Below are 11373 nucleotides of genomic sequence, written 5' to 3' on the forward strand. Positions count from 1 at the left end.
ACTGGATTCTGTACATTTTTAAATAGGTGACACAACTTGTGAGAATCCTTCGCAATACCGATCTCAGGTTTGCAAAGCAAGTAATGAGCCAATAACCAATCAGGTGAGTCGGTCTTTTGAAGGACATTTAGTGTTCCCTATAACGGAGAGCCTATTTTAGGAGGGCGGGCCATAAAGTTATGGTGTTGTTTACAGACTAGAGTTTGACGGCAACAAATGTGCGTCTCTGGTTTCGCGGGGCTGTTAGGGACGGGTTGGTTGAACTCCAACATGGAGTCCATATACAGCTTTTAAATTCGGGAGGATTGCTGTCTCGTATCCTGACGATATCTGCGCATTTCGTTTGCAAGTAATGTCTCTTTATAATTATTAGGCCTATTGTTGTTTTGTTTTTTTACCGTGTGCATTCTTGGTGGCAGTGTTGGGAATTTACTTGGCATGGAGTTCGTTAATGGTTACCGTGGACTCACGCAGTGTCTGTGTCTGCGTGGGCAGGACGAGAGAAACTCGATAGAGTTCTTATGCGATGCTATTTTACTGAATAATTACAGAGTTCCCGAAATTTTTCAATTTTCTAGATTTTTATTTTACACCAAATTTTTCTGTCGAAGTTTGATTATCAATTACTTCTCCTGTGCCAGAGCTTATTTACCTCCTGTTTGTTTAATTGCATGCTATTGCAAAGTTATTAATGATCCTATTTCGTATTTCACAATGTTAGTTCTCTTTTTATAGATCAGGGTTTCAGTCATATTTGTTTCCCTGTCAAAACCATCTCCTGCCAAAGGGAAGGTGTCATATTTTAAGTGTAAAATATCTGGAGGAAGACTCCAGACTCCTGACTGAGTTCAGAGAGTTTAATGCCCAGCTGTGTCTTCACTTAGCCATGACTCACTATTTGAAATCACGATTATTTTACATAGTGGTTGTTGTTAGCTGACATGACTCTCACCCTTTTTCATTTCAGGAAAGATGGAGAAGGATTTGCCATCAACACCCGTTGCTGTAAACACTCAGGGGTCAAACCCTGACCTGGATGGACCTCCTTGTCCCTCCCCAACACAAATTCCTCCGTCGCCTATCTCCAATAACATCTCTGCTGCTTCCTCTCAGCACAACAGATCTTATTCAGAGGGCGTACAACGCTCTCATTCTTCTCCATCATTAACAAATAACATCTCTAAACCGATGGATTCCCCTCCTTCTTTAGATAAATCAAAGCCCTTATCTGCTATTGCATCCTCTAACCTCACATCTAAAGCCAAGTTACCTGCTCCAAACAAAGCACCACTGGCTATTTCTCCCAAATGCTCCACCCCTCAAATCTCCAAACCTTCACCCTTTTCCAAGCTCACATCTGCCTCCTCTGGCTTGGCGCAAAAACCTCCGTTAGATTCTTCCTCCACTACTGCTTCCCCTACAGCCTCTGCAGCTTCTTCCCCCACCCCGACGAAATGCACTTTTGCTTCCATGGCCAAGCGTGTGATAATACAGGAAAGACTTAGAAAAGCAGACGAAGAAGAGGCCAATGATGATGAGGAGGGTAAGAATGTCATTTTGAGTTTGGGATCAAATGTCACATTGTGAGTTTTGATGACACAGAGTCAGACCACGAATCCACGAGGTGATAAGCCTCTTGCTATGTTTTGAAATGTCTTTCCGTGTGCAGCAGAGTAACCCTGACCGTGATGAACATCACTCTTGGGCAGAATAGAGAATCCCTTTAGATAACTTTTTTTCCTCATTTAAATCCTCTGTTGTAAAAGATTTTGTGAAGCATTCTTGCATCAAAAGTGCTTTACACAAATTTTGCAATTAATGAAACAAACAGAGCAAATAATATGAACGATGTATGATGTTATTATTAATTGGTAACACATTTAGATTCTTGCTTGTGTAGTCATTTTTACTACTGTGTTTTTTATAAAGAAATTTTTAGGAGAGGAAAAAACAAATCCTCTGCAAACAATGCATTATTACTGTGTGAATGGCAGGTGAGAAGTAGTGAATATGCTGACGTACAGTTTGTCAGCTTGCAACACATACAGACTTAGCCAGTCTGTCACTGAAATGCCTCATCAACTACGAATGGATTGCCATAATTTTGTAACCTAAGCTGCAGTTTGACATGTATGGGTCTTACTTGAAATGTCTCGGCAACTATTGCGTGGGTTGGCATTAAATCTGTTACAGATATCGATAGTGCGCAGTTGAGAAATCTTTGTGACTTGGGTGATATCTGACAATTCAGCACTGACTTTAGGTTTGCATTTTTTGATGAAATGTTTCAACAATTATTGGCTGGATTTTCATGGAATTCAATGCACAAATTCAAGTCCCCCTCTGAAATGTAAAATCATAGTTCGTCCTTGTAGGGAGTTTTTATTAGGCATCGTGATCAGGTCCAAATATCATTTGTCAAGTATAGTAATTTATGGGGACTAAATACCTGTTCAAAAAAACAAAAAAACATTCCCATTAGTCTTACATGTACCCTGTGTTTTGTGTTACTTAGCAAATGTTAGCATGCAAACATGGCATAAAACCTGCTAATCTAGATCAAACTACACATGACCTGCTATCTTACAGGCTGTTAGTCTTGGTGTATCTGAACATGTGTGAGCTCCTTTGCTCTGTTATTACATAAATGCTAATGTCTTTTTCTGTAAATTCCTCAGAGAAAATGATACTGACACACATTTAAACTGTATGATATTTCACTGATATTATATTTCAGAGCTGCTGGAAAAACAACAACAGTGAAATATTGCTGTGCATGAGAAGTCATAACATTTTAAATAGAGGCTACAGATGAAGAATCTGAACCCCTTTGCTTAAAGGACACTGGGAAGACAGTTAACAGTTACTAAACTTTATGCAAAAAGATGGGCACGGTGTTGCTGGAGCTCAGGGGTCGTGTCGCAGAATATCTTTGTCGGCAGACAGATGCAGACATGTTTAAAATGTTCAAGTTATAAGATGTATGTCACGTGGGATTTATCGTCACTAATGTTTAAATACAATACGTTTCAAAGTTAGCAGTAAGTCAATGCTCCTGTAATAAAGTGAGGATATTTAAAGAGAAGTTTTTGATTGACTAAAATTAAACTGTATGGTAAAGGCATCTTCTCTTGTCTCCTCTCCTTCAGATGAAGAAACAGAGGAAGATTTGTCTGTGGAGCAGATGGAGGAGAAGGCCAAAGCTGGTGATGCCAGGGCTCAGACCCGGGTGAGTTAAAGTACCCAGACTGGCACTTGGCATTGTTTTCAGTCCTGCTTGTTGACACCAAGTCTGGATGTGAGTGTGTTTCTATTTCTGGCCATTTGGAAGATGATCCCAGGATTTCAGTGTAATACACCAGTACACTCACACTAACAAATCATTAAAAGGACTGTGACAGGGTATTGCAGCATGTACTAAATTTGTTCAAGTAATAATGAAAGACTCACATTCTTTACTCCTCGTCGACTGCCAGCACTTACAAATACGAGGAAGGAGTTGGAGGGGAATCATTTAATAACCACCAGCTCTGAAAGGGTAAATTCCTCAGTCTACTCACATGGCCTCAACTTTCTCATGCTGTATGTCATGTACATGTATTTGCAGATGCCCATCACCTAAATAAGGACAGGGTGTGTGTGGAAGTGAACACGTCAAAGCACGTCACCACATCAGTGCAGTTGTTGGATACATGCAGTGAGGAATGGGTCAGGCACCCCACCGATGTCGGATGTTTCAATGGACAAGCTATACATTGCAACAGACATGCTACACTTCTGTGTTTATTGCTGTATAAATGTAATCCATTCTGTTTACTTAATTTTTTGATGCTCTGGCAGCTCGTTTAAAATTCATGCCAGTGAAGCAGGTTTATGAGATTATTGTTGGTAATTTAGACACAGGATTACAATAATGCAGAACCACTTCAAATGAACACTCATCTCATCCTCTACAACCGAACACATTTGAGAATAACTGAAGGAAGTTATGAAATGACAGTTAAGATTAGAAAACAGACACTTGATATGGCAGCTGGGCCTCTGCTCCAAGAGACACTGACGGCCACAGGAACAGGGAATTATGGGACTTGCAGTCATCTGTCAGTGCGTTATAGGAGTTTTACTGTGAACTGTTTTGACTGGAACAACTTTCTACTGAAGAAGTAGTTCCTATAGTCCAGTTAGAAAAAGTAATGTTTCTGGAAATAGATATTACTGTTGAAATAAATTTTTCAACACTGTGAACACTGCAACTAAATATGAAATTGTATTGAGGTGGAGGCAGAAACCTCAACTATGGTGAGCTCAACATTTCAGCAAATCAAATCAAAACGACCTACACTGGCAGATCTTGTATTTATTTATATGCAAGTGAGCATAAAGCAACTTTTATCATCAATATAATCACATCAAGTACCCTAATACTATTTATAAACTAATTATTTGGGTTAATGTGATAATTCATTGATTATTTTGAAGGATTTTCATGCATTTTATTTTTGTTATATCCCATTTCTAATGCTTGCAGTAAATTTAAAGTAAACTTGATGTAGATAGTTAGACCAAGGCCACTCCAACTAAATTAATCTACCCCTTTTTGCCTCTCTATGGTGTTGTTTCAGATGGGTCAGCACTACTTGATTCTTGCAGAAGAGAAGGATGCAGAATTAAATAATAGCCTGGCTGTTAATTGGCTGATTAAAGCAGCTAAACAGGGAAGAAAGGGTGCAGCGAGGGTACTGCAGCGCTGCTGGATCCAGAAAAAAGGTTAATGTTGCAGAATTCATGACATGCATGTGTGAGTTTGTGTCTTCATGTTTGTAGTTCCCTAACTGGTATATCGTCTTGTACAAGGAATCACTCCAGAGAATGAGGCTGAAGTGCGCAAGTTGTCGACAGAGAGTAAGTTTGAGCTGGCAGTACGCAAAGCAGCCATGATGATGTACTGGAAGCTCAACCCTGACAGGAAGAACAAGGTGGCTGTTTCTGAGATGCTGGAAAATGTCAGCCAGGTCAACGCAATGCCGGGTAGGAGGCATGCCCACACAATGATGTATATGAGGATAAAGACACCATCAACACCACACCAAGTAGTTTTCACATTGTGACAACTCTCCTGTCTGATGTTTGACAGGCCACCCAGAATGCTGCAGAAAGCAATATGATATCTACTATTGCTGTTAAATATAACACATATTGCCATTTGTGATTTCAGTGTTTGCAGCTGTCACAGTGAACAGTATCCCATTACGAGCAGACATATAGGGGAAGGTTTGCAACTCACTGGTGCTGTGGTTGTTCCTCACCAACAGGTGGCACTCTAAGCAGGATTGTTGGCCCAACTTCAGGCCAGACCCAGAAAGTGTTGGAGAACATGGTCAGCAATGAATGTAGGTATCCTGTTAAGAGAGAAACAGAAAAATGTGTGTATTCTTTTGTATAACTGCCCTTTTTGTGTCCTCTTAGCCAGACAGTTGGTGGACCTGGATGACTTTGTTGAGATGACTAAAAAGTATGCACAAGGTATTGTCTCTTCTTCCCCCCAAAACGACAGCCAGGTCACGGCCAAAACCAAAAGCCCTGCGCCTCATGACAATGATGACGAGGTAAAAAGATCCAATCAGCAACAATAGTTATAATGTGTCATCATAAGGATACGGTCATGTATTTTCTCCGTTTCAATTATTTGATTTGGTGCATATGTTGCTCTGATCGTGTTTTAAAGCACAAGACTGAGTTAGTCCCATCAGGATACAAGAGGCCCCACAGAAGTTCTTGGAGTTTTGGCCGAAGTGGGATAATGCTGGACTCCCAGCAGACCGGTGCCATTAAAAAGGCCATGGACATGCAATCACGCCTATTGGTATCCTTGTTTGATCTCGTTCATTGTGTTTTTACGTATTAAATTAATCAGATGAATGTCATTTGTTCTAGTTTTTTTTTTTTTTAAATTCATTTTTAACTTTTTGTACACTCATGTCCACCTTTGTATCTTTCTCTCTTCACCTCAGATGCTGCAGTACCCACTGCATGCAGTTGTTGAGATGAAGGAGCACCTTGTCGACTGGGCATCGCGGGCCGGTGTCCAGTGGCTGAGCACAGTCATCCCTACTCAGCACGTCAACGCTCTCATTTTCTTCTTCATCATCAGCAACCTGACAGTTGACTTGTTTGCTTTTGTTATTCCTCTGGTGGTGTTCTACCTCTCCTTCATCTCCATGATAATCTGCACTCTGCGTGTTTTGCAGAGCAGCAAGGTCAACTTTTGTTGTTGTTCTTTAGTCATTTTTCCCAGCATGAATATTATGGCCAGAACATACTAAAGTACATTCATTATTCAGTTCACAATACATTAAGTTATATTTACTTAATTTTTTTTAAATACAATTTATGCCAGTAAAGCAAGTTGCCAAACTCAGTTTGGTGGTGTTTCAGTTTATTTATATGGGTTCTTAAGTCACATTTGCTAAATTATCGATGAAGGTTCTTTAGTTATGACATTGTATAGAATTTATAAAACCTAAATAAACTCTTCTATGAAATGTAAATTTGTAACCGCGACCACAATATGTGTTCGAATATACACCAATCCACCATAATATTAAAACTACTGACAGATGGAGCATTAAGAGAACAACCTTGCAATATATCCTTCCTTCATAAGGATTTCATGTACAGTTGTTATTCAGTCTGATTGAGATTGTTGTGATTTATTTAAATGGTTATTTTGGAGACTGTAATTAATGGTGCTGCTGAACTGTACTGGGCTATACTGAGTGGGTTCCTAATATGTTTTCACGTCAGTGAATTAGGTTAACAAAATATTAGATATTAAATGTTAAAACATCTGAACATTATAATTCTTAGGAAGGGAGGATTTATTGCTGGGCCCTTGACTTAATGTTTCACCTGTCAGTGGTTTTAATTATATGGATGTGAGGCTTCAGTTTAGTTTTGTTTTGGGAATACACAGATAAGCCATATAATTAAAACCCAGCCGTAATCGTAAAAGTCAAGTAATGTTGTACAGAGGCCATTAGATATTGATTATGTGCATATGACATAACTATAACATAGTCTCCAAATAGGTTGTGATTAGTGGATGTTGAAATGCTGCATATTCTGCATTTAGAGTTTGTTTTCAAAAATCCAACTTATTTAGGGCTATATTTCTCTGCAATGCCTTAATTCCTTTAATTTAACAACTGTTTCCTTTTCCTAGACTTGGGAGAACTTCAAAGCTTTCACATCTCTGCTGACACGTTTTGAACCCGGCCTTGATGTAGAGCAAGCAGAGACAAACTTTGGCTGGAACAACCTCGAACCATACCTCTATTTTATCCTCTCCGTCTTCTTCGTCATTTTCTCCTTCCCTGTTGCTGACAAGAGTTGGATCCCCTGCTCTGAGCTCTCCACTGTGGCCATCTTCTTTACTGCTGTCAGCTACCACAGCCTTAGCCCAACTGCTGCAACATATGCACGCCGGGCAATGGTCATAGAGGTGGATAACATGAGCAATTCAAGGATTAAAATCACTGTTTTGCATGTCGGTATTATAAACTGCAAATTTCATTGCATATTTTGCATTATGACCACCACAACTACAATCTTATACCGCATTAAGCTTGTAATATAATTTTTCTAATTTTCAAGAAGCCGTCATTCATTCACTGCTGTTCATTCATTTCAGCTGTTTTAAAATCAAGTTACAAAGAGGTTTGTTTGAAATGAATTTTACTTGAAAACATGCAGCATTATAGTATTTTTAATGTGACACAAATACAGCAGAGAAATCTTTTCTCACCTGAAATCCAGATATTACTTGATTCTGAAACAAAAGCAGCACTCTCAAAGTTAATCTAGTTTATCTATGTACTTGTTTCCATCCAGGTAGGTTCATCTCTGTGTTGCCTGACCCAGTTCCTGCCAGAGGACAAGACGGTGCTTCGTTTCCTGGGACATACATTCACCACACTGCCACTTGGAGAGTCTGTGGTGCTTAAGCTCAGTCTCCCCTGCCTGCTGTATGTTTACCTCTTCTACCTGTTCTTCAGGTGAGCAGAATTTGGACTGTCGGACATACAGTATTGGTCATTTGCCTCAATAAGTCTTAAGTTGTTTTTTTTACTCCTGTCTGGCTTGTTGATTTATCTTTCTACATTGAAAATGACAGTTTCGGTCCCTGTGTTGTGACAAAAACACTTAAAAGTGATCCCAGAAATTTGTTTCCTTCCTCTGTCTTTCTTTCTCCTACCTTAGCATGGCAAGGATGCGTGGTTTCCGGGGGACGTACTGCTTCCTGGTCCCATACCTCGTGTGCTTCATGTGGTGTGAGTTTTCAGTGGTACTCCTCCAGAATTCCTCTGCTGTGGGTTTAATCCGTACATGTGTGGCCTACTTTCTCTTCCTGTTTGCGCTGCCTGTTCTGGCATTTGGCCTTGCCACCATGCTCTTCATCCAGCTCTTCAAGTGGTTCCTGGAGCTGGAACTGACAAAGGTGATTGTGACCCTGGTCGTATGCGCGATCCCTGTCACACTACGGCTCTGGACACGGTTCAGCATGTCTATTCTTGATGTCGTCCGTTCGTTGACACACCGTGGCCCCGTCAAACTCATTTTACTGTGTATCTCCATGGTGATCCTGCTCTTCTCAATCTATGTGTACCATGCAGAGGGACAGAAGGTGTACAACTCCAACCTGACTTGGAGCCAGTACAGCCAGACCTGCGGGCCCCCTGCTTGGGAAACCAAAGGCATGGCCCAGACACAGATCTTCTGTAGCCACCTGCATGGACACAGAGTCACCTGGGCCGGGCGTTTCAAGCATGTCCGTGTGGCTGAGACAGAGAACGGGGCACAGTCTGTCATCAACATGTTGCCCGTGTTCATGGGAGACTGGCTGCGCTGCTTGTACGGTGAAACGTATCCCAAATGTGAGCCAAAGAACGTCACACTTTCAAACTTAACAGCTGCAGGTGCAGCAGCCAGTTCTGCATCTGCTACTGTTTCACTGCCTTTGCTGCTTCGAATGCAAGAAGAGGAAGAGTTGTGTCAGATCAAAGTTTTGGCCAAACACACCTGCCATATCAAGCGCTTTGACAGCCACCGATTTGAGGTGACAGTGGTGATGAGCCGGGATGGAAGTGGACAGACAGAAGACGTAGCCACAGATGTAATCCTAATGGCCAGCCATGAGTTCAGGCAAGTTCTGCTAAATTTGAACCCCGGTAATATGGTGGAGTTCAGCACCAAGCTGGAGGGGCGTCTCGGAACCAGAGCTCCGGCCTTTGAGTTGAAGGCTATCCATTGTCTGGACTGTGTTTCTTCACTTCTGACTGGAGGGAGGCAGGTGAAGATTGAGAGAGACTGGAGACGTACCACAATGAGAGCCCTAAAGTTTGCATTTGATTTTTTCTTTTCTCCGTTCATGTCAGCCAAAATCACTGCTTGAGAAAAAAAATATGACAGGTAAGCAAAAGTAAAAATGACTTACTTGAAACTCTTCAGGATGTTAGCCTTTTAAAAAAAAAATTATGTAATATTCATAATGTAACAGAAAATTGTTTACAGATTGATCTAATGTGGATCTGCAGCTGTTATTTCAACAAGCTAATAGCCTCTCAAAAATTATTCTATATTTTTGATTGTACTTCCTGTTAGTGCATGTGTTTACACATATTTTACTATTTCACTTCATGTACAGCAGATCAAGAATGGTCAGATCCCTTTTTGCCTATTTTTACCCAGAGCCAAGCTTACAAAAAGTTATTCATTTAAATTTCCAGTACTGCTATGATGAACTGGATGAAAGCCTGTAATTTGATGGTGCTAAATTACTGCATATACAGGAAAACTCATGCTTGGGTGCTGTGACCCCTTCTGAACACCTGTTGATACTATACATTTGTTTAAAAAATATATTACCGGAGTGAAATTTATCTTTGCCCGAACTACCTCAGCGCCTCAACTCCAAGTTCCCTCCTGATGTCCGAGCAACTTACCCGATCTCTAAGGCTGAGCCCGGTCACCCTACGGAGGAAACTCATTTCGACCGCTTGTAGCCGCGACCTCCTTCTTTCGGTCACAACCCAGAGCTCGTGACCATAGGTGAGGGTCAGCTGAGGTGGTTCGGGCATCTGATCAGGATCCTCCTGGGCGCCTCCCTCTGGAGGTTTTGCAGGCACGCCCAACTGGCAGGAGACCCCGGGGAAGACCCAGGACACACTGGAAGGACTATATCTCCTGGCTGGCCTAGGAACTCCTCGGGATCCCCCGGGATGAGCTGGAAAATGTTGCAGGGGAGAGGGAAGTCTGGGTCAGCTTGCTTGGCCTGCTGCCACCGCGAACCTGATCCCGGATAAGAGGATGATGATCGATGGATGGATGGATGGATGGAAATTTATTTTTGATAGAGCAGCAGAGATACTGTCTAGGATTTTCTTGTGTTTGGTGAATATGTTTGCATGCACAGTCTGTGTTTTTACATTAGTGCATTTTTAATATGTACCTATAACATAAATTGCGTGGCAGAATATTCTGTATGTTTCTGGCTTGCTCAGCATTTTGTTGCTTTGTGGTCTTAAATATTTCTGGTCTTAATCTTATTTTTTTATTGTGAATCTTAGGTTACAATGCACATAAAAGTGTTTCTGGAAAGCTAACATAAAACATAAAATAATTTATAGTTTTACAGTAGATTTGCAAACTTTTCAAGTTATAGTTTAATTGTTTGTATTACATAAGCTCGCATCAAAATACCACATCTAGGATGCGATGGCCCATGATAGGTCTTACTATCTATGTTTATATCAATCTAATTTTAACTAGAGGTCCATTTCTGGGTGTAATTTTCTTTAAACATAAATCACTAGTTCTTGCATGACGTTTTATTTTTCTAACAAAACATTCTAGTGTGTTCATTCCATAGAAAGAGAGAGAGAGAGCATCAGTAGTGGGAATTTTTGGAATTGAAATTATGTTGCATTTAGATTGCTTGGATGTCATGCTAGTTTAGAGACGTTCTTGTTATCAAAACACTAAATGTCAAAGTAAAAACCATGTATCTGAAAACATGGTGATTTTGAATTTTTTTTAGACAAGGATAGATATTGAAAGAGGAAAATTCTTTGATAATTCTTCAAAAAATAATCAGAGATTAAAGTCTAATTATCTGAAAAATGCTTTATAAGAAAGCTTCTTTACCTGTAAACAAAAACTGCTATTTCAAATTACTTCTGAATGAGAACTGCTGTTATTAAGCCTGTATACTCTGAATATGAGTGCCTTTTTATCTTTTGTTGGAGTTACCGGGGTTGCCAATTATCATTAAAGTGTTTGATTTTGGAAAAAAAAAATCCCTTGTAAAAAGATTTT

At 40.4% G+C, this 11373-nt stretch overlaps 1 protein-coding gene across 2 annotated transcripts; it reads left to right on the forward strand.

Moving 5' to 3' along the window:
- The first annotated feature begins 231 nt into the window (after nt 1-231).
- wfs1a (Wolfram syndrome 1a (wolframin)) lies at nt 232-11354 on the forward strand. 2 transcript variants are annotated; one of them, XM_069697394.1, is made up of 13 exons: nt 232-349; nt 968-1543; nt 3150-3229; nt 4623-4767; nt 4855-5028; nt 5313-5390; nt 5467-5606; nt 5726-5863; nt 6012-6257; nt 7223-7501; nt 7891-8054; nt 8260-9468; nt 9960-11354. In XM_069697394.1, the coding sequence occupies exons 2-12, from the start codon at nt 973-975 to the stop codon at nt 9449-9451; spliced, it is 3207 nt and encodes a 1068-aa protein (XP_069553495.1). In that variant the 5' UTR covers nt 232-349; nt 968-972; the 3' UTR covers nt 9452-9468; nt 9960-11354. The 2 variants fall into 2 exon arrangements, with proteins under 2 accessions (XP_069553495.1, XP_069553494.1); XM_069697393.1 differs by having other exon boundaries at nt 8260-11354.
- Nucleotides 11355-11373: the final 19 nt, after the last annotated feature.

Source organism: Brachyistius frenatus, unplaced genomic scaffold (assembly GCF_029030835.1).
Source record: "Brachyistius frenatus isolate BFR_SWC_R1_liver_20210118 unplaced genomic scaffold, ASM2903083v1 Contig_23, whole genome shotgun sequence".
Taxonomy (NCBI): Eukaryota; Metazoa; Chordata; class Actinopteri; family Embiotocidae; genus Brachyistius; species Brachyistius frenatus.